This window comes from Poecilia reticulata, chromosome 3 (assembly GCF_904066995.2).
Source record: "Poecilia reticulata chromosome 3, P_reticulata-male-v2, whole genome shotgun sequence".
In the NCBI taxonomy this organism is placed as follows: domain Eukaryota; kingdom Metazoa; phylum Chordata; class Actinopteri; order Cyprinodontiformes; family Poeciliidae; genus Poecilia; species Poecilia reticulata.
Genome location: NC_088832.1, coordinates 19,344,182 through 19,366,769, shown reverse-complemented (window position 1 = coordinate 19,366,769; position 22,588 = coordinate 19,344,182). Strand labels below are relative to the sequence as shown.

The 22,588-nt window shown below is 37.7% G+C and overlaps 1 protein-coding gene across 1 annotated transcript; it reads left to right on the top strand.

Annotated features, from left to right (window-relative positions):
• Positions 1-1,821: 1,821 nt before the first annotated feature.
• mtmr10 (myotubularin related protein 10) lies at positions 1,822-20,713 on the top strand. Its single transcript, XM_008405357.3, has 16 exons — positions 1,822-2,482; positions 4,050-4,107; positions 7,174-7,313; positions 7,657-7,729; positions 8,265-8,407; positions 11,347-11,440; positions 11,539-11,686; positions 12,118-12,205; positions 12,324-12,412; positions 12,701-12,831; positions 12,938-13,007; positions 13,269-13,339; positions 13,444-13,616; positions 13,709-13,879; positions 16,219-16,401; positions 17,958-20,713. Exons 1-16 carry the CDS (start codon positions 2,426-2,428, stop codon positions 18,561-18,563), a joined length of 2,295 nt encoding a protein of 764 aa, XP_008403579.1. The 5' UTR covers positions 1,822-2,425; the 3' UTR covers positions 18,564-20,713.
• The last annotated feature ends 1,875 nt before the right edge of the window (positions 20,714-22,588 follow it).

Here is a 22,588-nt window from a genome sequence, read left to right as displayed (position 1 = left end):
GCATAAAATATACAATTAATCTCCAGATATCGGCCATTGTCAAATACTAAAAACCATTTTAGTGTTTTTGAATAAAATGTCACTCAATCTGAGTTTCTTCAGGCAACTAAAATCCATTTCAAATTTTCTTTGAAATGCCAATGTTTTGCTTCAGAAGTACTTTACTTATTACAACAGACTGATTCCTGTCTGGACATGAATGTTGCGTGGTGAGTCTATGGGTGTAACCCCTCTAATAGGCTACTTCATGTTTGCATTGCCTACACATACAGTAATGTGTAGTTTTAGTTTGTAAGTCCTGTTTTTTCAATTGGTTCTTGTTTCTCAGAGGACATTTGTTAATGTGCTGTGGTTAAATAAACATCGGTCTTGTTCTTTCTGTCAAATACAATGTGAAATAGTTTGAATGAAGTAAAATCGACATGTTTAGTCAGTCATCTCAACAACTAAATGCGTCAAAAACGTCTGCGATGCCTTTCGTCTGCTCTTTTGCCGCCATCTTGTGGACAAATGAGTGTATTACATTGATTTGAAACAAAAAAAGAAAATTGATAACTGAAAGGATTAAATGGATCAAATTCCATGAAGATTTCTCTTGTAAAGTAATGAATGAATGAACTAAAACCAGATCTATCAGAATAACAACCACTTCTGTATCCATAACCGTGAGTCAATTTACCATAAAACACTCTGTCTACAGTAGCAAGTTCCTTACTGTTAAAGGCCTGCCATTTTACTCACCGGTGGGTGTTGTATTGCCTTTCAGTTGCTGAAACTTTAAATGTGATAGTAGGTCAGTTGGGCCTGTTTTCTTTCAACCTAATAACCTGTCCTATAAATAGCACGTGTTGGCTCAAAATGCTTTGTTGATGTTAAACAACTACTGATACTCAAATAAGCATGTCCAGAATACCCTCTCTGAATGCACAACAGCTGGCAATAATAAAAATGCAGGCTGTTATTCACACAGGCTCTTTAAAGCTGCAAAATAATTAATTGGAAAAAATATTTCCAGTCCAGGTGCAACATTTAATGGGATCAGAATTAGATAAAAATAAAATGAAAGCATAGATCCACTCTGACCTGTGTCACCAATTTAGGATGGTAGTGGTAATATTTTTAGCCACTTTTTTGAGCAATTAGGACCAGTTGAGCATCATTTAAATGCCGCAGTCTACCTTTTGATGCATTTATGACCAGAGTATCACCACATTCTGATGGCTATTTCAAACAGGATAATCGGTGCTATACAGTTGCTTGTGGTTTGAATAACTTCACCGTAATGGCTCTCGATTCCACCTCAGATAATGTTTCCAACACCTTACTGATTCTATTTTCCCAATGAATTAAATCAGTTCTGAAAGCAAAAGTGAATCCAACCTTTTGCAAGCAGCTACTACTTCACTGCCAAGCTGGATATGTGATCATAGTCCTGCAGCGAGGAAAGGGAGATGACTAAACTTGTGCAAAGCTTATGAAATCACAATTTATCAGGTGCATGTAAAGAGTCTAAAAATGTTATATTAATTTGTCAGGAAATGACAACAGATTTAAAATAGGATTACCTTTTATTTTCTTAGTCTGTCATTTATTTATTGTGGCACACAGAACATCAAGACAAAACAGAATGAAAATGCCAAACAGAACTAAGATTATGGGAAGATGGGCAGGGAAAAAAAGATTACAAGCTTCCAAGGTAATCCCTCAGAGCCCGATGGGATTTGTAGTCCATGGGTGGAGTACTACATAACTAGTAAAATATTTGCTGTTTTCTCTTGACAGTGACACGCAGGTTAGTGTGTACTGTACCGTGTACTCGTTGACATAAAGTTAGCTCTTAATACTGGCAGAGTGTGAGCGCCGTCCTGTGCTAACCTGACAGAAAGTTGATGTCGGAAAGTCTCGGTGGAGAGCAGCGCTGGAGCCCGGAAGCAGGGCGGGACCTCGGCTCTTTATAAACATGGCCGTCAAGTCCTTCGCAGCGTCAGGTACTGCGTTGGCTGAATAGTTGGACTTTAAGGAAGTAACTGGCGGGGAACTTATGCAGTAACAGGTGTAAAGAAAATGTAGGCCAGTAAGGACGCATTAATCTATTCTAGCGGTCATATATCTGCGTGGAAGCGATACTGACAAACTTCATTTAGTAGTTTGCGCTAGCTAGCTAAACGAGCTAACGCCGCCGTCTGAACGGTAACTTCTGTCAACTTTTTCCAGCCAGCCAGAAACTGTCTGCTTATCGACATGGAGGAGTGTCGTCGTTCACCCAGAAAGGCTCGATGAATATTTCACACACGGACGGCTTGGAATAAGTCAGCGACGGGCTGAGCGAAACTTTCCTGGATTTATTTGTTTCCATTGCTGGCAGGACCAAAGCACTTGTTCATTTTCTGTTTTTGAAGACCAGTAACACTGCGGAAATAAAACAATGTTTTCTGGCAAGCCCATGAAACCAACCTTCAAGTGTTATCTTCCTCCTGCGCAGGTATTTTTTTGTATTCTATCAGAGATTACGAAAGGATACATTTTGCATGCATGCATAATAATATTGTCAGTTAAGTAAATGTAAAATTAATCTAAACCTCTCCTGCTGTTTGCAGAAGGTTGAAGTAGTGGAAAGTAACTTCATGCTTTTCCTCAAGTAGCTTCCCGTTTTTGTGCTTTGAGTTGTACATTTTAAATGGAAACTTCTTTATTTTGTTCGTTGGCTTGAAAACTTTCCATAGAAGTGAAAAGTCGACATTCAGCAAAGTTGAAGTCACAGTTGCTAGAATGTTTTCTCAACAAAAAGTTGATAACAGGGTCCCTTTCATTTATTTTATTAAAATAAACCACGCCATCCAAATTATTGCTAAAAATATAGAATTTCATCCTCATTCATTCATTAAATTAATCAAAACAATTATAAATGCATGGACCATTACTTTGGGGCATATTTTGTGTTTAATAAAACTTTATGCTTTGATGGAGGAATGTGACCATTCCTGGCATTCCTTTATTTTTATGATTATTTCAGAACATGTGCCTTTATCAAAACACCACCAGTACATTCTTCTCTGTTCAATGTTTATAGTTTTTATTAAAGAATAGCAAAGTAGGGCTCAAAGGAAACCAGAAATGAATATCAATCAAGAAAAGTCCAGGCGGTGCATTTCTATTTTTAAGAGCTTATTGAAGAGTTACTACTTCTTTTTAAATTACTTTTTGTGTTATTTTAGTTAAGCATAGAATATTTAAAATGGGTAACTTTTAATTTATTACCCAGTTGATATAAATAAATATCGTTCCAGTACTATTCCATGAAATCTTCACATTCACTTCCATCCCTGATGTCCGGTGACAGTCGTAGGTATTCGGTTGCTAAATTATGCTGCTTTATTTTCATTCTTTCACCTTTGCGGTTTTGAGGAAAGAAAAAAAATCTTCACTATGTTCGTTTTATATTGTGTGTATTCCAGAAACCCTTGAGTGAATGAAGGCTGTAATTTGTCCTGTTTTGTAAACTGGTGCAATGTTTTTCTTCAGACAGCTTGGTCAAAGGGTTTGTTTACAGACTCTGAGGAGCAGCCCAAGCAAAAAGTGTTTGTCTGGGAAAGGACAAGACACGCGTTTCACTTTCTTGATCATTTGTCATACTGTAATGCTGCATATTTTATAAAGCTAGTAACAATCTTAAAGTTGCTGTTTAAAAAAGAACAACAAAACACACATTTTAACTCTCTTACTGGGTTTTGAACAAATAGTAAAAGAAATCTCAACTTTTTTTTTCATTAATTTTGGATATTTAAAATGCTGCTGCATGAACAATGTGGGGGGGGGGGAAGAGTGTCTCTAGCTGAATGCAATAAATTCGTAGTTGTGCTTTATGAGTCTCACTTTAAGTATCGTAAGCTGAACTGAACTCAAGTACATCTAAATTATTTCAACTTTCAGGACCAAGTTCTGTTTAATTTTTATGTTTAATGCATTTTGACATTAATTGTGATGCTCTGTGAAGCATCAAGTCATCATGTTTCTAACCCTGATGTCTTTCTTCTCTGTATTTTCCACAGAATGACGTGAAGAACAATATTGAACCACCTATTAAGTTGGAGCCCAAGTTCCTTCCAGGTTAGTTTGTTTTCTGCGTTTTGAAGAACTGAACCATGTTTCAGCCAGTCGGTTTAGATTTTCAACGAGGAAGTGAAGTATATCTTAATTAAAGACTGTATTTATCTGTGCTGTCTACAACTTCTCTTTGCTTAGGCTTACCAGCAAGCATGATGCACAATTGTTTTTTGGTGTTTTTGATTAAGTGGTAAAAAGTTATAACTTACAATGAATAATCAGGTTATTCATTCGTGGGGTCTAATCAGATACGGTTCATCTCAAAAGCCATTTGTGCTTGGTTTGGGTAATAAGTAACTCTTGCTTAAAATACATTTCAAGGTGAAAACAAGCCACCTTGTAAACACTTTGGAAAACATTGTCATTGCCAGTAGATTCAATCTATGAAAAATCCCACCAGTGAAGCCTTTTTTATTTTTTTATCTTCAGCTATCTCAATTTTAACATACCCCCATTTCTGTCTTCACTCCTTTGATGTACTCGTATTCCCGTGTTATGTGATAAATATCCTCTTTCTCAAATGTACTTCCTTAAACTTGCATCAGCAGCACAAGTTGTTTTTCTTTTCTCTTAGTCGCCTTCTGAAAAGCAATACTTGTGACAAAAATTGACAGATGACATCTGATAGTCTAGACCAATTCATTATTTTTGACTCATTTTCTTACTGGCAACTTTAATCTGCAGGGCCTCATTAGTAGTACAAACCATCACTTCTTGCTGCAGTGAGAAGTTTTTAAAGGCATGAGGTGTGGCTACCATGTGCACAACTCAAAAGTAGTTATTCCAGTTCACACAAAAGCTTTTTACTTGAAGTGGTTTAAAAGGATTACATGGCTTTTAACTGTAATAAAGTGAGTCACACTATTAAACAGGAGTTGTACTTTGAAAGTTTTTGCAGAAATGCCCGAGTGTAAGCTCTGGGCGTAATGATTTCTTATCTTAAACATGCCTAATATTTCATAAAATATCTGCTGCTTATGAATTACAGTTAAAACAGATGCACTGTCTTAAGACTCAAACTTTTTTAGTGATTTATTTAGTTAATTTTTGGATATGAGGTTGTAGTGCTGGGTTCTTTCTGTGTTTGGTTGTCAGTCCTGTTCTCTCTCAGTTGACCTGTAATGATCTCATAACCTGTCTGGTGTGTATTCTGACTCTTTCTCAATGCAAGCTGGAAAACAGATTACAAAGCAATTACATCATTATCTGCATCCCAAAAAATAGTTAAGCATATTGCATCTTAGTGTTGTCTTTTTTTTTTCAATATTTTGGCATTTATCAAATTAAAATCAGCTTAATTTGCCTAACTGATGAGATTTTAACTGGATGTAATTTTTTTTACTTTACATTTTTGATATATTCTTCAGTCAGATTTTACAGTGTATTCTGTTGTCAGAGCACATTAGTTTTTATTCGCCTGATGCTCTGAAGGTATTTGCACCAAGTGGGCTTTGTTTTTGTGTCGCCCTGGTTTGCAGGCAAACCAACAGGTTTTATTCTGAGCTGCTTCTTCATTTTCTTTTTTAACTGCATGGTTTTGTTTGGCTCCTTTGAAGTGGTGGTAGTGACTCCACCCTGCTGCCCCAGTTCCCCGAGCCTGAGGTGTTTAGTGGTCATATGATGGACATAGATCCTGTTGCTCTTTACGATTTGTGTTGTAATGAATGCAAAAAGCCACACAGGATTTATAGTCCGAAGGCCCACAACAGTTAAAAGACTGACTCAGCAGGGAAGGGTGGAAACCATCCAGCTCATATGTGGACATAGTTTTGATGCTGCATGTGTGTTATTTGACCTTTGACTTCAGTTTTTGGTATGTAAGTTATTGAGGACACTATTTTCCTGCATTCTTCTTCCTGTCTTCTTAGCTATGAGGCGATGTCACGTTCTAGAGGAGTAAAAGTCTGCTGGACTAGTTGAGCTTTTTATACAGAAGCTTGTGAAAACCTGTTGAAAGTTCACACGGTAGTTTTCATAAACTGAAATCAGATAATCCAGGGTGAAGTGTGTGCTTAATTGGGTTTGATTTGACAGCAAATGGAGCAGAGGTGGCAGCATCACAAAGATTGTTGGCTTTAACAAGCCAATTGGCTAAAGTCTTGCTTTAGCCTGCTGTTTTATGTCGATTTTCTTTTGAGCAAATTCACATTACAACATTTTGTGTGCCATATTTTTGCAAAGAACTTAAAGAAATGTAATAAAACCAATTTATAAAGATGCAACTGTTTTTTCTTTTACCAAACTGTGTGTCTACTAGATATCTGAAGTGCATTAAGTTTGATAAAAGCAAATTGTCCATTCTAGATGCATTTTATCTAAAATTGTTCTGTTTTGAAAACTGCATCTCTGCAGTCAGGTTATATGTATCACTGTTAAAATGAAGCATTTATTTTTTGGGGAGTTTAATGTATTTACTCTTGAAGATGAATTTTCCTTTTAATTGATCAAATATCAAATTTGAGTTTGGTTAATAATGTAAAATATTTAGGTCATTTTCTGAGGAGTGATCCCTGTGGTGATGATGATGTGAAGCGGCAGTGTTGTAAGTTGTACATGCAAACTAATATGTTGGCATGGAAATGTAGCAGGTATGAATGAAGTTAAAAAGTCACTTTTTGCACCTCGTTTTATGTGGCTCACCTGTGATAACGCTATGATGAAGAAACTGCAGGTAGCCTCTCAGGACGCTTCTAAAATCCTCCTAGCATGCCGACTTTTCATGCTTTGCTGAGGAATTTAACGCATAAATTTACGGGCTGCTTGGATTTATCAATCAACTTAATAAGAGCTCTGACAACTGCTACACGTACCGATGTTAGTTACTTCTTGCTTTTTTAAAACATTGGAATAATTGTTTATCTGCTTTGTGATGCCTCTTTTTACTTGATTTATTTTATATAGATGGTATGGACTACTTTTTGTCTCAAAACAGATTTTTTTCTTCTTTCTTTGTCTTTGTCATGTACTTGTTTTTGTTTATTCTTGAATAATTTGTTGTAGTAAATCGTAGCTTTAAACTGTATTTAAATTTTGGTGTTTTTGTTTTGTCTTTCATCGTGTTTTTCTCAGGAGAGATAATCGTAAATGAGGTGAATTTTGTGAGGAAATGCATCGTCGGCACCGACAGCAGCCAGAGTGACCTCTGGGGGAGGTTGATATGCACCAACTTTAAGGTTTCTTTTATACCTCAAGATCCCCCGCCTAAGCAGGTATGTGTTCAGTTTTTTTTTTTTGGTGGCCATCAAGTTGTTTTTTATCTTGCAGCATTTTTACTTTACTCATACAGTTGAATGTTGATCTTGACTTGGATTAAATGTGTCTGATGTATATTTTTAGCCGTTGTAAACAACTTTATTTGTACATCACGCTCATTTAGAAAAGAGGAAGAAATACTTCCTTTTTGGTGATAGCACAAGAAGTGACAGCTGACGTCATTTCCATGTATGCGACAGATTGTTGCCCTGAGACAAAATGGAGCCCGAGCATAACTCGACAACGCAGCAAGCAGTATTTAAGTGTGTGCATATTTTCATTTTGTTGTTTTCACTGTAGAAATCCCAGATGTCCCACCTCCTACTTGGACAACAAGACATCTCTCTCACCTGCCTTGATCAAGTAGTAACAGGTACAACAGAATACACACATGCATGTTCTGATTCCTTATTTATTATCTAAAATCACTTTAAAAAAAAAAAACCTCCTCGACTGGAGAGTCCAGAATTAAAGTAAGAGGGTCCATCTTGTTTTTCATCATTACGTGGGCATCTTAGCTTACTGGTGTCGGCTGTTGTTTTTCCTGGTCAGCAAGCTGATAACATGTGATGTCAGGGTGAATGCAGTGTTCAGTTGCACTGCAGCCTGGCTTACGTTTCTGTATGTACGGCATTGATGCAGTCCGCTGACGCTGCAGAGGCAAACGACCAGAAAACGGTTTGTTGATTTACAGTGAAGCAGAGATTTTCATTTACTCAGCTTGTTTTACATGAGCGCGTAACATCAGATTTAAAAAATGTATACATTTAAGCATTTATAACCAGCGACTCTGCGTTTATACATGAAAACTTTCTGTTTATGCCTTAAAACACTCTGCAAGCCGTACTGGTCTTCATACTCTCAACAATGCTTCGTTCTGTTGAAGACTTTTTATCTGTCTCTCACAGTTAATGATACCAGGGGGAAGAAGAAAGTGTTGGGCTCCAACCAAAAGCTGAAGTTCAACCCAATGGAGCTTATTCTGTACTGCAAAGACCTGCGTGTAATACGATTCTGCTTTGACGAGGCCGGGCCTGAGAGTGCCAAAAAGGTGAGTTTACTTCTGTCTCTGTGACAAGGCTGCTTCTCCTGCTAGTTGGCTAGATATATTTGAATCATCTGAACTGGTCAGTGGAGAGGAAATTTTATTAAAACACAAAAAATCTGAACATATGGAAGCTAATACGGGTGATATAAATGCCAGTCATGCATTAAAATATAAATGCATCATCAGCAGGGTTTGGCTCCTTATTCTCTTCACTAGAATACAAACTTTCAGGATAAAGATCTTTGTCAAGAAAAGAATGTTGTACATATGCTGAAGGAGACAGATGTCGCTTTTCTTCCTGTTCTTAAAGATGGTTTAGTATTTAACAGGAGGTGTAAACCAAACACCTAAACCACAGGACCACATAATGAAACTGTGCATTTAAGCAACACGTTCCTGTTGCAGTAAGAGAATAAAAAAAAAGGACAAATTTAATGACAAAAATTCTATACAAAACAGTTAAAACCATATATTTTCATGCTCTTCAAAAATACTTTTCTTTTTTTTCCTTTACAGTCTGATGTCAAATCAGATTAAAGTTTTCCTGGTCTTGATCAACTAAATTTGTCCACATTTCACATCAAAAAGAAATTCCTATGCAAAACGAACACGTCTTAATAAACGGTACGATGGCACGTAGAGATGAGTAATGTAGTTAAAGATTTATGATAATGTTGCTCAATGTGGCAATGACGATGTAACATACATGAAACAAATAATCAGCAGTTCTACTGTCTTCTTACTTCGGCTTCATTTCAAACATAGTTTTCAGCTCGTGATTAGTTTATCCAGCAAAATGCTCTGTTTTCATCTCAGCAGCTTGGTTTTATTTAAAATGTTGCATCTGGCTACATCTGCTGTTTTGGAAAGGAAATCACTTGTTTCTTAATGACTTGACCAAAACGTCTTGATTTCCTCCAGAAAATGTGACGCAATTCATCGCAGACATGCAGAGACTGAATGCACGGTGGACCTTGCTGTATATAATTATCTAGTATTTATCTAGCAGTTATTTGCAATTTTAGTATTTCCTAGTCGTTTTATGAAGAGGATAAATGTCTTCTTTATTGTGCAACCTTAATGACTAGATGTGTATAAATACATGAACAGATGAGCGTTGAACTTTTAGGCATCTGGATTTTGTACTAAGACACGATTAAAACTGGTACATTATTTTCCCGGTAGCTCAGATGACTGCTTTAGTTGTTTTTTTGTTGTTTTTTTTCCACTGACGTTTTATGTAAATTGTGATTTATGGCGTTGCCTTTTTAATACATCAGTGGGTCTAAATTTAGTTTGGAATCAGAAACTTAAAAAGCTGCTAAATCATCTGAGCATTTTCAAATTGCTTGGCTTGTTAAGACCTCTGGCTTTCTTTCATTATTCAGACAATAGAAATCATGAAAACTGACTGAAAAGAGGACAAGTTAGGCTGAATTCATTTCTAGGAGGTGTAGAAAATTGTTTAGTGTGTGTAGATAATATCTGTTTAATTATTCAAGTCAAAAATAAGCAGCATTTCCCTTTTGTTATGATGATTATCTCTTTCTCAGTTGAGTTTTTGTTCCTCTTGTCGTCTTTGTTATTTCGTTCTGCTGACAAAGATTCTCCTTTCCTGATTTTAGCTTTTGAACTCTGCATGTGCACAGTCAGTCTCTATCAGTGCAACCATCAGTGTCACTGTTACAACGACGCCACCTAAATCTGTTCTTACAGCTGTGTCACATTCCATGTGAGTGGAAGTGACTGATTTTTGCAGGATGTGTGTTCATTAGCTAAACAACAAAGGGACATTGAGAACAATGCTCACTCAGGGTGAAGGAAGTTGAATCTGATCCTGATAGTTGGAGGAACTGGCAGCGTGAGCCAGCCTCATCTCCAACACAGCGAAGCGCCAAACAGATGTTTGTTTTCTCCACATCAGTTCTCAGTTTTGGGGGTGAATTCAGGTTGCTGTGACGCAATAAATGCAGCAGTTCCCATCCTAAAAATCTGCAAATTCATTTGTTAGAGTTGTTGTTGAAGAATTTAAGATGCAAAAATTTAAATGAACTCAAACGATAATCTGGAGCTGTTGTGAAAGTTTGAGTTGCAGAATTTGAATTTAATGCATAATGCCTCCAGATTCTTACTTTGGAGCTTCCTCAGTGGATTATACAGTACATTTCCTTACATTTATTGAAATGGCTACATGTCTGTCATCATCTGGGAGTAATTTTGCCTCAGGTATTGGAGCAGCATATACCTACGCCACAGCTGACAAATTATGGGGTTACTGCTTTGAACAGAGAGGCACAACTTGCTATTTAAACGTCACTTCTTGCCAAACATGCAGTTGTTAGCAGTAGCTTTACGACGGTATAAAACAGCGAAATGTTTCCTTTAGCGTTGGGCACTAACACAGAATATGTCTGCCCTCTCTTACCGTTTGGGTTTATTGATGGACACCCCGTCTGTGTAATTACAGTATGGACCTAAGACGAGGCCTGGTTCTTTTTTTAACCCTTTGACATATGGAACTTGCTGTTCTTTAATAGCTCCTTTTTAGGAAATTACAGAGCAGGGAGCTGCCTTTTCTCTATAGACACACACACACACAGTCGTTTTCTGTGTCCTCTCCTGTTATTCACAGCTTTACTACTGAATAGACGGCTTTGTTAGACTCCGGTAGAACCTCTTTCTATGGTTCTGCTAGAGTCTAACAAAGCTCTGCTCAGGCCCGTGAACCCAAAGCTGCATCTTGTACACAGACTTTTGCTTTTTTAGGGTTTATTTATGCCTCTGTTTCTATGAATAAAGCATTTTCCTCTGAGTTCATTGTAGTCAGAAAGAGCCTGGCTTTTGGATCTGAGCTGACGTCGTCTTCAAAAACAATAATTAAATTGTTCTATAGTGCTGCTGCTTTAAGTCGCTGAAGGTATTTTTATCTTTTCTGAATATAGGTTTGCCTTGCCATTGCCCATTATTCACATCCAGCTGATCTTCACCTGCTGTTTGGCTTTGAGTATCAAGGACTAAGATATCATCAATTTAAAGGTAACTAACAATAAATATTACCAGGTAGATTCTTTTTTTTTAAGTTTGCATTATTTCTACAGAACTAAATGCTTGTGTTTGTTTTGTTTTATTTCTAGGGGATCTAGTCAATGGCTCCAACCCAAATGGAGGAATACAGATGCCAATGTTTGACCGTTCCTCTGACTGGGATCGAGAGATTAAGAGAACTGGGGCTTCGGAGTGGCGGGTTTGCTCCATCAATGAGAAATATGTCGTCTCTGAAAGGTTCTCAGATCATGTTTTATTTGTTATGTAAAAAATATCTAACCTTCTCGCAGATGACTTAAGATGGGCAACTATCTTTTTTTTTTTTTTTTAAGGTTCTTTCCACAGACCAGCTTAACTTTCATTTCCAGGCGGTTTAGAAAGAGTCACATTGAACCAATTCAGCTTATATTGATTTATTTTGTATAGAGTCCAAGTTAAACAGCTGAGAGATGCACACACCTCCATTATCTCAGAAAAGAACTAATGTTGAAAATACATGGGTTTAAACAATATTTTTGAATTGTTTTTAACTCATTATTTAAAATGCTAGAAGGTTGTTTAGAGAATAAAGAGTGTAAAAGGTTCCTGTTGTTCTCTGGATATCATTGTTTTTTGTTGTTGTGAAATTTAAGATGTTTTTCTTTTTTTTTTTCTCTTAACTCCTTCAGTCTTCCAGAGTACATTGTGGTCCCAGTTTCTTTGACAGATCAGGAACTAAAGCAATTATCACCATTGTTTAATGATGGCCGAGTCCCTGTAAGTAAAATCTGATACAAGCTCAAATTATTAGTGAAGTTATAATTCTGTTCATTTAATTCAAATTAGTTCCTGCTAACACAAAATTTCATGTAGTTTTTTTTTTTTCTGTTTGCAGCTGTGGTGCTGGAATCACAGGAATGGGAGCGCTCTTGTCCGCATGGCGGGCCAAACAGAACCGCTGCCTCAGAGGAAAACTGAACTGAAGTAATACAAATCTGTCTGCTTCTTTTACTTGGTTGAGGTCAATATTAGAGTTTAAGACATTTTTATAGATACCAGAGTACAGCTTTTATTTCTTTTCTAACCTCCACCATAAGATTATTTGCAAACGTTTAAGACATTTGACTCGATAGTTATTAACTGGAAAATAGCACTTGTCATATAATGTAGTGTTTGAGATGTTAAACCACTCCAGGTGCTAAATTGCAGTGCAATTTAGTGTTAGAACCGTATCCTGACAATTTAACTTATCGTCTGTCTTATTATTTACAGGATCTTCACGGCGATCACTAGAAGCCATCCGCAGCGCCGAGAAGTGACCTTTACAGATCTGGACAGGAATCTTCCCAACATCCAGGAGATCCAGAGTGCCTTCGTTAAAGCCAGACAGATCTGCACTTTAGGTAAACGCTCTACTAGTCCTATGTAACCCATTGCTGATAAATCAGAAATAAATGTCTTTTCAGTGGAAGACTGTGCAGAGTTTGGAGATTTGTTTTCTTTGTGCAGATCCTTTTGAGGAATCAGAGGAGAGATGGCTTTCATCCATGGAAAATTCACGATGGCTAGAGTATGTCAGGTATGCAAACAAGCCAACATCACTTCAAACTGGTATTTTATCTGTACGAAATGATTCACAGAGAAATGGCTAATGGTAAGAAGCAATTAATTCTACCTTTATTACGCTGCATTTAAGCTTTCTTCAGTGATTAAAAGAGAAAAGAATGTGAAGTTTGTATAAAAGTCTAAAGCTCATATTTCTATTTATTTAGACATGTTTAATTTATACATATACATGTATATGTATTTATGCTGCTGTTTCTGTTTGTCTCTGGGCCAGGATGTTTTTGAAAGTCTCAGCTGAGACGGTCTACAACTTGGATGGAAAGAACGTCTCCGTCGTCCTTCTTGGTAATTTCCATTCATCAGTAATGGAGCCGCAGTGTTTGTGTGTTTTATGCGAGTAATGAGTTTGAATATGTTTTAATTACTGTTTTGTGTTTATTCTTGTGCAGAGGAAGAAGACAGAGACCTGAACTGTGTGGTGACCTCCTTGGTGCAGCTCATGCTAGACCCTCACTATCGCAGCCTGAATGGGTTTCAGAGTTTGGTGCAGAAGGAGTGGGTGATGGCCGGCCATCGCTTCCTGGACAGATGCAACCATCTGAAGAAGAACGACAATAAGGAGGTACGCCTTTTAATTTAAAATGCTGCAGTCACGAACAAGTTCGGACATTCTTGGTTCTTCTCACCGCTTTGTTTCCCTTCTCTTGGTCACAGTCTCCGTTGTTCACCTTGTTCCTGGACTGCGTATGGCAGCTGACCAATCAGTACCCGGCAGCATTCGAGTTCACAGAGGCCTACCTGACTGTCCTGAGTGACAGCATGTGGATCCCGCTCTTCAGTACTTTCCTCTTCAATTCTTCTAAACAGTGTACTCAGCTCTTACAGGTGAGAAATTTTTCATTTACTCAGCGTTTGTTGGCTTTTGTGGATGCATTTAAAAGCGTCGGCGAACATGCAGCAGTAATACTGTTTTAATAAATATTTTAAAATGTGAAAATGAGAATGTATTTGACGTTTAATTAAATTTAATTTAATCTAAAATGTTATTTCTTCATGTGTTTTGAATCATTTTTCAAAACTAACCAGCCTTAAGATGTTTATTTATCCAAATGATGCACAAGAAGTTGAATGCTATAATGATTAGCTTGTGTCCGTCAAAGTAGCCCAAATATTACAGAAAGGTCAAATATTATATCTGCACCTTTGTTTAATTTAACCTTTTCATGCATGATTGATGATCCTTTGTGAGGGTGTTTTTTTTTCAAATGTGTTTTGGATTTTCTTGAGGCATAAAAAAGGCAGGGAAAAAAATTTTAAACATGTTTTTCCCCCAGGTGATCAGTTGTAATACATCAGTAGTATTGGTCTTTAGGGGTTACTTGATGCCACAATATATATATTTTTTTACCTTCAAGAGTCGTCTAAAGTGGAAGGAGGGACTGGATATTCCTGAGTTGCTTTTTTGTCTGTCATATTGGATTTATCAAATATTTTCTTGAACTTGCAGTGGATGGCCAGTAGTTGATGGTGTATTGTATGATGCTCTAGTGTCTGTGCATTTATAATACAGGTCCTTCTCAAAAAAATAGCCTATTGTGATAAAGTTCATTATTTTCCATAATGTAATGATAAAAATTAAACTGTCATATATTTTAGATTCATTGCACACCAACTGAAATATTTCAGGTCTTTTATTGTTTTAATACTGATGATTTTGGCATACAGCTCATGAAAACCCAAAATCCCCGTCTCAAAAAATTTGCATATAATGAAAAGGTTCTCTGAACGAGCAATGAACCTCATCATCTGAATCAACAAAGTAACTCTAAACACCTGCAAAAGATTCCTGAGGCTTTTAAAAACTCCCAGCCTGGTTCATTACTCAAAACCGCAATCATGGGTAAGACTGCTGACCTGACTGCTGTCCAGAAGGCCATCATTGACGCCCTCAAGCAAGAGGGAAAGACGCAGAAAGAAATTTCTGAACGAATAGGCTGTTCCCAGAGTGGTATATCAAGGCACCTCATTGAGAAGGAAAAAGTGTGGCAGAAAACGCTGCGCAACGAGAAGAGGAGACCGGACCCTGAGGAAGATTGTGGAGAAGGACCGATTCCAGACCTTGGGGTAAGCAGTGGACTGAGTCTGGAGTAGAAACATCCAGAGCCACCGTGCACAGGCGTGTGCAGGAAATGGGCTACAGGTGCCGCATTCCCCAGGTCAAGCCACTGTTGAACCAGAAACGGCGGCAGAAGCGCCTGACCTGGGCTACAGAGAAGCAGCACTGCACTGGACTGTTGCTCAGTGGTCCAAAGTACTTTTTTCGGATGAAAGCAAATTTTGCATGTCATTCGGAAATCAAGGTGCCAGAGTCTGGAGGAAGGCTGGGGAGAAGGAAATGCCAGAAGTCCAGTGTCAAGTACCCACAGTCAGTGATGGTCTGAGGAGCCATGTCAGCTGCTGATGTTGGTCCACTGTGTTTTATCAAGGGCACGGTCAGCAGCTATCAGGAGGTTTTGGAGCACCTCATGCTTCCATCTGCTGAAAAGCTTTATGGAGATGAAGATTTAATTTTTCAGCACAACCTGGTACCTGCTTACAGTGCCAAAACCACTGGTATTACTGACCATGGTATTACTGTTGGCCTGCCAACTCTCCTGACCTGAACCCCATAGAGAATCTGCGGGATATTGTGAAGAGAAAGTTGAGAGACCAAGACCCAACACCATCGAAGCATCCTGGGCTCCATAACACCTCAGCAGTACCACAGGCTGATTGCCTCCATGCCGCATTGAAGGCTGCAAAAGGATTCCTGACCAAGTATTGAGTGCATAACTGAACATAATTATTTGAAGGTTGGCTTTTTTGGTATTAAAACACATTTCTTTTATTGATCGGATGAAATATGCTAATTTTTTGAGACGGGGATTTTGGGTTTTCATGAGCTGTATGCCAAAATCATCAGTATTAAAACGATAAAGACCTGAAATATTTCAGTTGGTGTGCAATGAATCTAAAATAAACGACAGTTTCATTTTTATCATTAGATTATGGAAAATAATAAACTTTATCACAATATGCTAATTTTTTGAGAAGGACCTGTATAAGAAACACAAGAAAGTGGCTTTTAGACAACTGTCCATTGCAGTGGCCACTACGCATGTCAGGATTAATTATTTTAGTTCATATTGTGTGCTAAAATCACTAATGTTTTGTTTCCTTTGCAGGACTTTGCGAAGAGCAAAGCCATCCCTCCAGGGGAAAACCACACGGCGATCTTCCCTCCTGTGTGGAAGTGGTCACAGCAGTTCTCCACCAGGGATCAAACCCTCTTTAATAACCCCATGTATGTTGGGAAAGGAGCTGCCTGTGTCCAGAACGGAGAGGTGAAAACCTTCCAACGCACAAAGGTAAGCAGGGGGCTGCTACTGGTGTAACCTTTGGGTTTACACCATTTAAGAGTTGGTGTCCATGCACTGAGATTGGCTTTTCATAAAGCACATTCAGAGAGTAAGCAAAAAATAGGTAAAGAGCCATTTATACCTCCGAGTTTCTTCCACATCTGAATGTGCATGAAGGATCTTTTTATTTAAAAAAAGAAATCTTTTCTTCCTCATTTAATTTTTGCACTGTGAAGAAAACGCTTATTCATGCACGATGAAAGCCCTGTTTATCCTGCTGATCCAAGGCTTAGATTCATAGATTTCTCTGTTTCCAAAACATTAAGAGTCAGCTGTCAGCGTTATTGAAATGTGACGCAGGAGAGTAAAATGTGGAGTTTTGTTTGGGAAAGTGAACAGTGTGTGTGTTGACTGCTGTAACGCAGAGCTATTTATTCCCTTTCTTACCACGTCATGTGATGTCTGTGTTTTCCCTTTTTGCTTCATTAATTCACTAGTTTTATAATCTGCTGTTGTCAACATAGCTTTATCTGTTTTAAATGAATCTGATATATATGTGAACTCTTTCTGGTGAGGTAGTTGGATTAAGTAAATGTGATCCTCCTTGCGGACCAACACGAGGTCCGATGGAAAACTAGTGCTGCAAATCATTCAAGCATCCTGTCTGAGCTGCTCCACAAGCTTCCACATCGTTAAGATGTTCTGTAATAACTGAACCCGGCCCGAGAGCCAAGGCCTTTCTAGTGACGCCTCCAGTTGTCCTTTGGTTATGCTCTGATGAATCTGAGCTGTTAAAATGGCTCAGAAGCAGCGAAAACGGAACAGAGTCAAGTCCTGATGTTCTGGAAAAACTTTACAGTTTCTAAGATGTAAAGATTATCCACTCTATCTACAGATTATTTACTTTTCTCTTGCATCGTCCATGTTTTTGTTTTATTTTCCTTCACAAGAAATTAAGATTTAAAATTTTTCATAGGTATAATTTTTGGTTTTGTCTCAATTGTGTGAACTTCTTCGAGTTTTTCTGTGCAATACTGTGACTTTAAAACTTATTCCGTCATCCTTTTCTATTCATTTAACCCAATCAGCTAAAAAAGTGTAATTATATTTGATTCACTTTTTCATGTTTTTATGTCGCAATAAGTAGCAATCAGTTAATTACAGGATTAAAATGAGCTTGATGATATTTATTCTTATATTTTTCTGAAGGAGAATTTTGCTTTTGGAGATATTTGTTTTGTTTGCAAGTGGCTTTTTGTTGTTTTATTTATTGTTTTTTGCTGGTAAATGCCTTAAAGTTCCAGTGTTTTGTGTTCAACTGGAACGCCATTGTCAGTAATACTTGAAAAAGGTCTCAAAACCACAATATTATCATTTGTCGTAATTACTGGGACAATTTATTGTCTGGCAAAATTAATTACTGCGACAGTCCTACATGAAGGTCCTTAAATTAAAGTTGGAGCAAGTCCTCCATTGTGTGAAATTAGAACTTTTTTGACTGATTCAGAAACTTTAAATAATCTGCCGTTTGACCTAAATCTGCTCCCGTGTTCTTTCTCCAACAGAAAGCTTTCAGTTCTACGGTGCGAATATCGAGCACGTCGCAGCGTAACGGCGTAAAGGGCGAGGAGGAGACGCTGCAGCGGCGAGGGTCTCTGGGACTGAAGGCCGAATTCTCTCCAGTGAAAGATGAAAGCCCGTCGGAGCGGTTCTTCAGGGACTGGTTTTCTCGCCCTGCAGACCAGCAGGGAGTTCTGATCCCCTACGTCCTGCCCTCACACGTGGTCCTCTGGAAGTTGTTCTTCCTACGCTGGGTTCCCGAAGCCTGCATCCCACACGGAGGCCCCGCCACCGTCTACCACAAGGTCTCCCAACTGGTTGATGAAATCGAGACGCTGCAGAACAAGCTCAGGCAGTACAAAGGGCCCAGTCCACACAGCACCCCCGGCCCGAGACCGGGCGGACCCCCTTCCGACCAGCGGAGGATGTATTTCAAGGCCAGTTCTCCAGATGACCCCCCAACTTCACCCAACGTCCTTAACTCGTCTTTTCCCTTCAACCCTGTGGGAAACCTGTGCCGGCGAGGCGTTCCAGGGACTCCGATTAGCAAATTTCTGAATGGAGCGAAGACCTGGCTCTCTACAGAGACTCTCGCTAACGACACTTTCTAATGGATTTTTGTAACAACGGATCACATTACTTTCCATGACTTTTTACTAAACTGTCCATACGTGTGCTGCTGACAAGTTAAAAATAACCCTTGAGTGTTTCTAAATTTACTGACCTACATTCACTAGAATTTGCACCATTGCTGCTGCTTTTAAAGATGAGGTTATTCCTAATTTGAGGTGTAATTTGTTTGGGGATTAAATCATTGACTCTTGTAGGAATAAATTAGGATCCTTTTAGATGCATGCTTCTTATTGGCCAGTACTTTTTCTGCAAAGACTGTGAGAAAAAAAACAAGCATCTATATAATATGCATAGGTTTATCTTGAGGCTTTTAGTCTAGCAAAAATAAATGTACTTTCTCATGTCCTTCTGTACCATAACTCTGACTAAAAAGGACATTTTGAGATTTTACTTGATGGTATACCTTTACTGTAGAATTTAAAGTTCCTCCTCCAGGCCTTGCATATAATTTGCTGTGGGTTTTTAAAGCTACAACATACTAAAGTAGAACTGTAGCTGTGCTTTTCTTAGAACAGATGTGTGAAGTGAGAGAATACTCATTTTTAATGCAGCAGCAATGATGCAATTCTCTGATCATAGATGCTAATGTTCCTGCCTGTTATAACTTATTAAAGACATTAAAAAAAATCCGTCACAGTTGACAAGAAATCAGCCCAGTGGTTAAAACAGAAACTATTTAAATGTAATGGGATCTTGAAGCAGTTTGCAGTAAAGATTTTAGTAGATCTTCTGCAACAAATGGTGTGGGATCAGGGCCTGACTTTGAACATGTTCAGGCGTTGTTTTCGTACGTTGTGAGAACGAAAATCTGTGGTAGATATTTCCTCTTCTGCTTTGCACGGGGTTTACTAAGCTGTTTTTTTAGATGCCTTCTGGTAAAGGCACTGAGAGGAAACCCAGTGAAGGCAGCTGAACGAGTGAACAAATGATAAAAAAGGGACAAATTCTTTGAGTCGGATCCGTTTCTGGTTTAATAAACTGGGTAAAGTCGCAGATCCATTGATGATGGCATTTTCAAGGTTTCTCGTTGACATGACCTGAGCTAGCATATCTTAATATGTAAATTTCCTCCAGAATTTGACATTCCCAGCACACGACATTCATTGTGCAACTACAGCAAAAGTCTAAAAGAGCTACATGCCTGTCTAGTTCAACAGAAAATATATTCCTGAACATGCTTTGATCATTATCTGTAAAACAATTGAAAACCAGAAACAAAAGGTCATTCTATTCTCACAAATGATAAAACGCACATTCTGTGATTTCCTTCTTGCTTTGGACTGTGTTCCCTTTACATAATTTCTCTTTATTAGCAGCGGATCAACGACACTTTGGAGACTCGCCTGTAGAAATAAATAGTTTAGTCTTTATAATGAGAAACCAGCACTGTCTAAAATGTCAAAGGAAATGGTATTTATTGCTTACCACTTGCCACCTTTTTATTTTCTTCCAAAAGTGCATTAAATACTGCATTGCTCGATTAACTGACGACATGCAGCAATCTCCTCATTCTTCAGCAATAACTAGTTCAGGTGTTTCCTATAATGTTTTATGCAAGTGCAAACCTGCTCTCCCAAATGCAATTGTTGCACTTTTTTCCCCTCCCCAAAATATAGAATGGAGTATTATAAGGCAACTGTTGAATATAATTTTGGCAAATATTATAAATACTGTATATTTGAAATGTTTCTGTTCATTCTGATTAATGGTACTAAATAACTCTTTATTCTTGATTTAGTCTTTATATTTTAAGGAGATGTATTTATATGCAGTTTTTCCACTAATTTACATCGTTGCACTCTGCTGTAATCGTATGATGAAGCGACGCCTCTGGTGTCGCTTCAGACGGATGGTCAGCGGATGGATTTATTCACTTATGCAAATGTTCTCAAAGAGGGACACAGTTACTTCTGCACACCCTCTGTGCCTTTTGTGAGGAAGATTGACTGTTCTTTGTAACTATATTCTTAATCTGTTGAGCTAATTTTGTTTCTAATACTTGTGACTTAGCAGAGCTGTAAATGTACTAGAGTTCAGGGGGTTTGCACTGAAGCTGTTTTTGCTAACAAAACATGTAGCTCAATTATGTATACCAGCAGCAAATAATTATACTAGTTTTCAAATGGAATGGTCTTTTTGTTTTTATTTTATTGAGCTCTAATAAATCAGATCAAATTTTATATGTACAGCACATTTCAGCAACAAGGCATTTTAAAGTGCTTCCCATCATAAAAACACAAAAATGGAAAGTCATTAAACACACAGGGAACAATTGAAACATTACATTTAGTCAAATGCCATTGTTAAATTCTTCATTGATTGTTTCAGTTATATTAAAAAAGAGGGATCCTAGGGTTGAACCTTGGGGTACCCCACATGTGACTTCTGTCTGTGGCATTATAACTAAACTCATCAGATTTGGTAGGTAAAAAATACCCTGGCCTAGATCGTATCAGAGAAAAACACGAGTGTATGCAGGATACAAATATCACAAACCAAACTTTGTGTAGAAGTTTGGTCTGCAGAGAAATTAAAGCAGCAGCTGACTTGCCATAAATTTAGATTTGTGCATGGTTGCTTCAGCTTAAATGGACCCAATTGAAATACAGAAGCTATTTGGTTTCTTTTATGCAACAAAGTTCTCAAAATGCTATCTATTACTAATATTTTTATAATAATCCTGAGGACAAACTGAAATAAATACCAAATGGGTCAAATATAAAACTCAAACAACTGACAAAACTGTTTTCTTGGTTTATAATGTTGCCGTTTCCCAGCAGCCATGCAAACAAACTGAGTGCTGTGATACTGGGTTCGCCCATTAGCTGTAAAATACAGTCTGAATTAAAGAAAACTGGAGTTTTTTGGTAACTGAGAACTGGAGTATCGGTGCAGGATGTCAGAATTGAGTCACTGCTCTGCACCCTGCTACCTCGCAACAACATTGTCCTAAATCCGGTGTGTTTTTTCTCCTCCCTTTTTTGCCCGCTGTCTGCTGGACATGGCATCAGAACCTCAGTGATTCTGCAAAGCTCAGGTATTTGCTACAAATTAATGAATTATTTTTCAGTTTAGCACTGTTGTGGGCACAGTTTTTATTTTCTAGCTGGATTTACCCAAGCAGGTACTTGCTGACATCTTTGCTTTTCTTGTCTGGTAGTTGAACTATTCCTGTCAATGTGCTGTAAATAATCTACCCTAACACTCTGCTGCAGCTCCAAAGCTTTTCAGATGTTTTATTACTTCTGCATTTCCATGCAATTATTACCTGTTAAATCCAACCTGGTTTAATGAGAAAACTTCAATGCTTTGTAGGATTATTGCTGAAACTAACACAAGTGGGGAATATAATCTGAAGAGAAACTAAAACAGTTCCCACAAACCATCTATTTCCTAGAATCTTTTTTTTTTTTAGATTTTTTCTACATTAAGCTGCTCCTTTCACCTCAATTCAATAAAGGACACAATGCAGAAGATTTGTCAGTTCAAGCCTACTTAACATTTTGATGACAACTTGAACATTATTTTCTGTTGTTTCAAAAATAAAAAAAAGAATGTGAATGGTAAAGTTTCTAAACCCACAAAAAGTACAGTTTAATATCCGGAAGTAAAAGACTCTGAGGCAAAATAAACAAAATAAATGGCAAAATTCTAAATTTTGAATGTTTGTGTCTTTATCTATCTGACTGAACCTAAATTACCATAAAAATTGGACAAAAATATAATTTTTGATTTAGCGTACCAAACATTGAAAGCCATTTAAGTATAAATCAAAAATAAATAAAAACAATCTTTTTCTTTTTTGTGTGGATATTTCTCTTTTAGACACAAACCTGGGATCACTTTTTCAATATAGCATTTTGTTTTTACATCCTTCAAATTTCTAAAATGATCAAATCAAATGTCAAACTGGACATGATTCTGTGAAAACATATTTCTTACAGGAAATCTTTTCAGGACACAACCCTCCAGCTCCCCCTGCTGTGTGTCATTTAATACGTCT

Bases quoted from the DNA above. Each gene is read 5' to 3' on its own strand.
- mtmr10 (XM_008405357.3), top strand. From the start codon at position 2,426: ATGTTTTCTGGCAAGCCCATGAAACCAACCTTCAAGTGTTATCTTCCT. The intron at 12,413-12,700 runs GTAATACAAATC...TATTATTTACAG, and splicing joins CAGAGGAAAACTGAACTGAA to GATCTTCACGGCGATCACTA. The intron at 12,832-12,937 runs GTAAACGCTCTA...TTCTTTGTGCAG, and splicing joins CAGACAGATCTGCACTTTAG to ATCCTTTTGAGGAATCAGAG.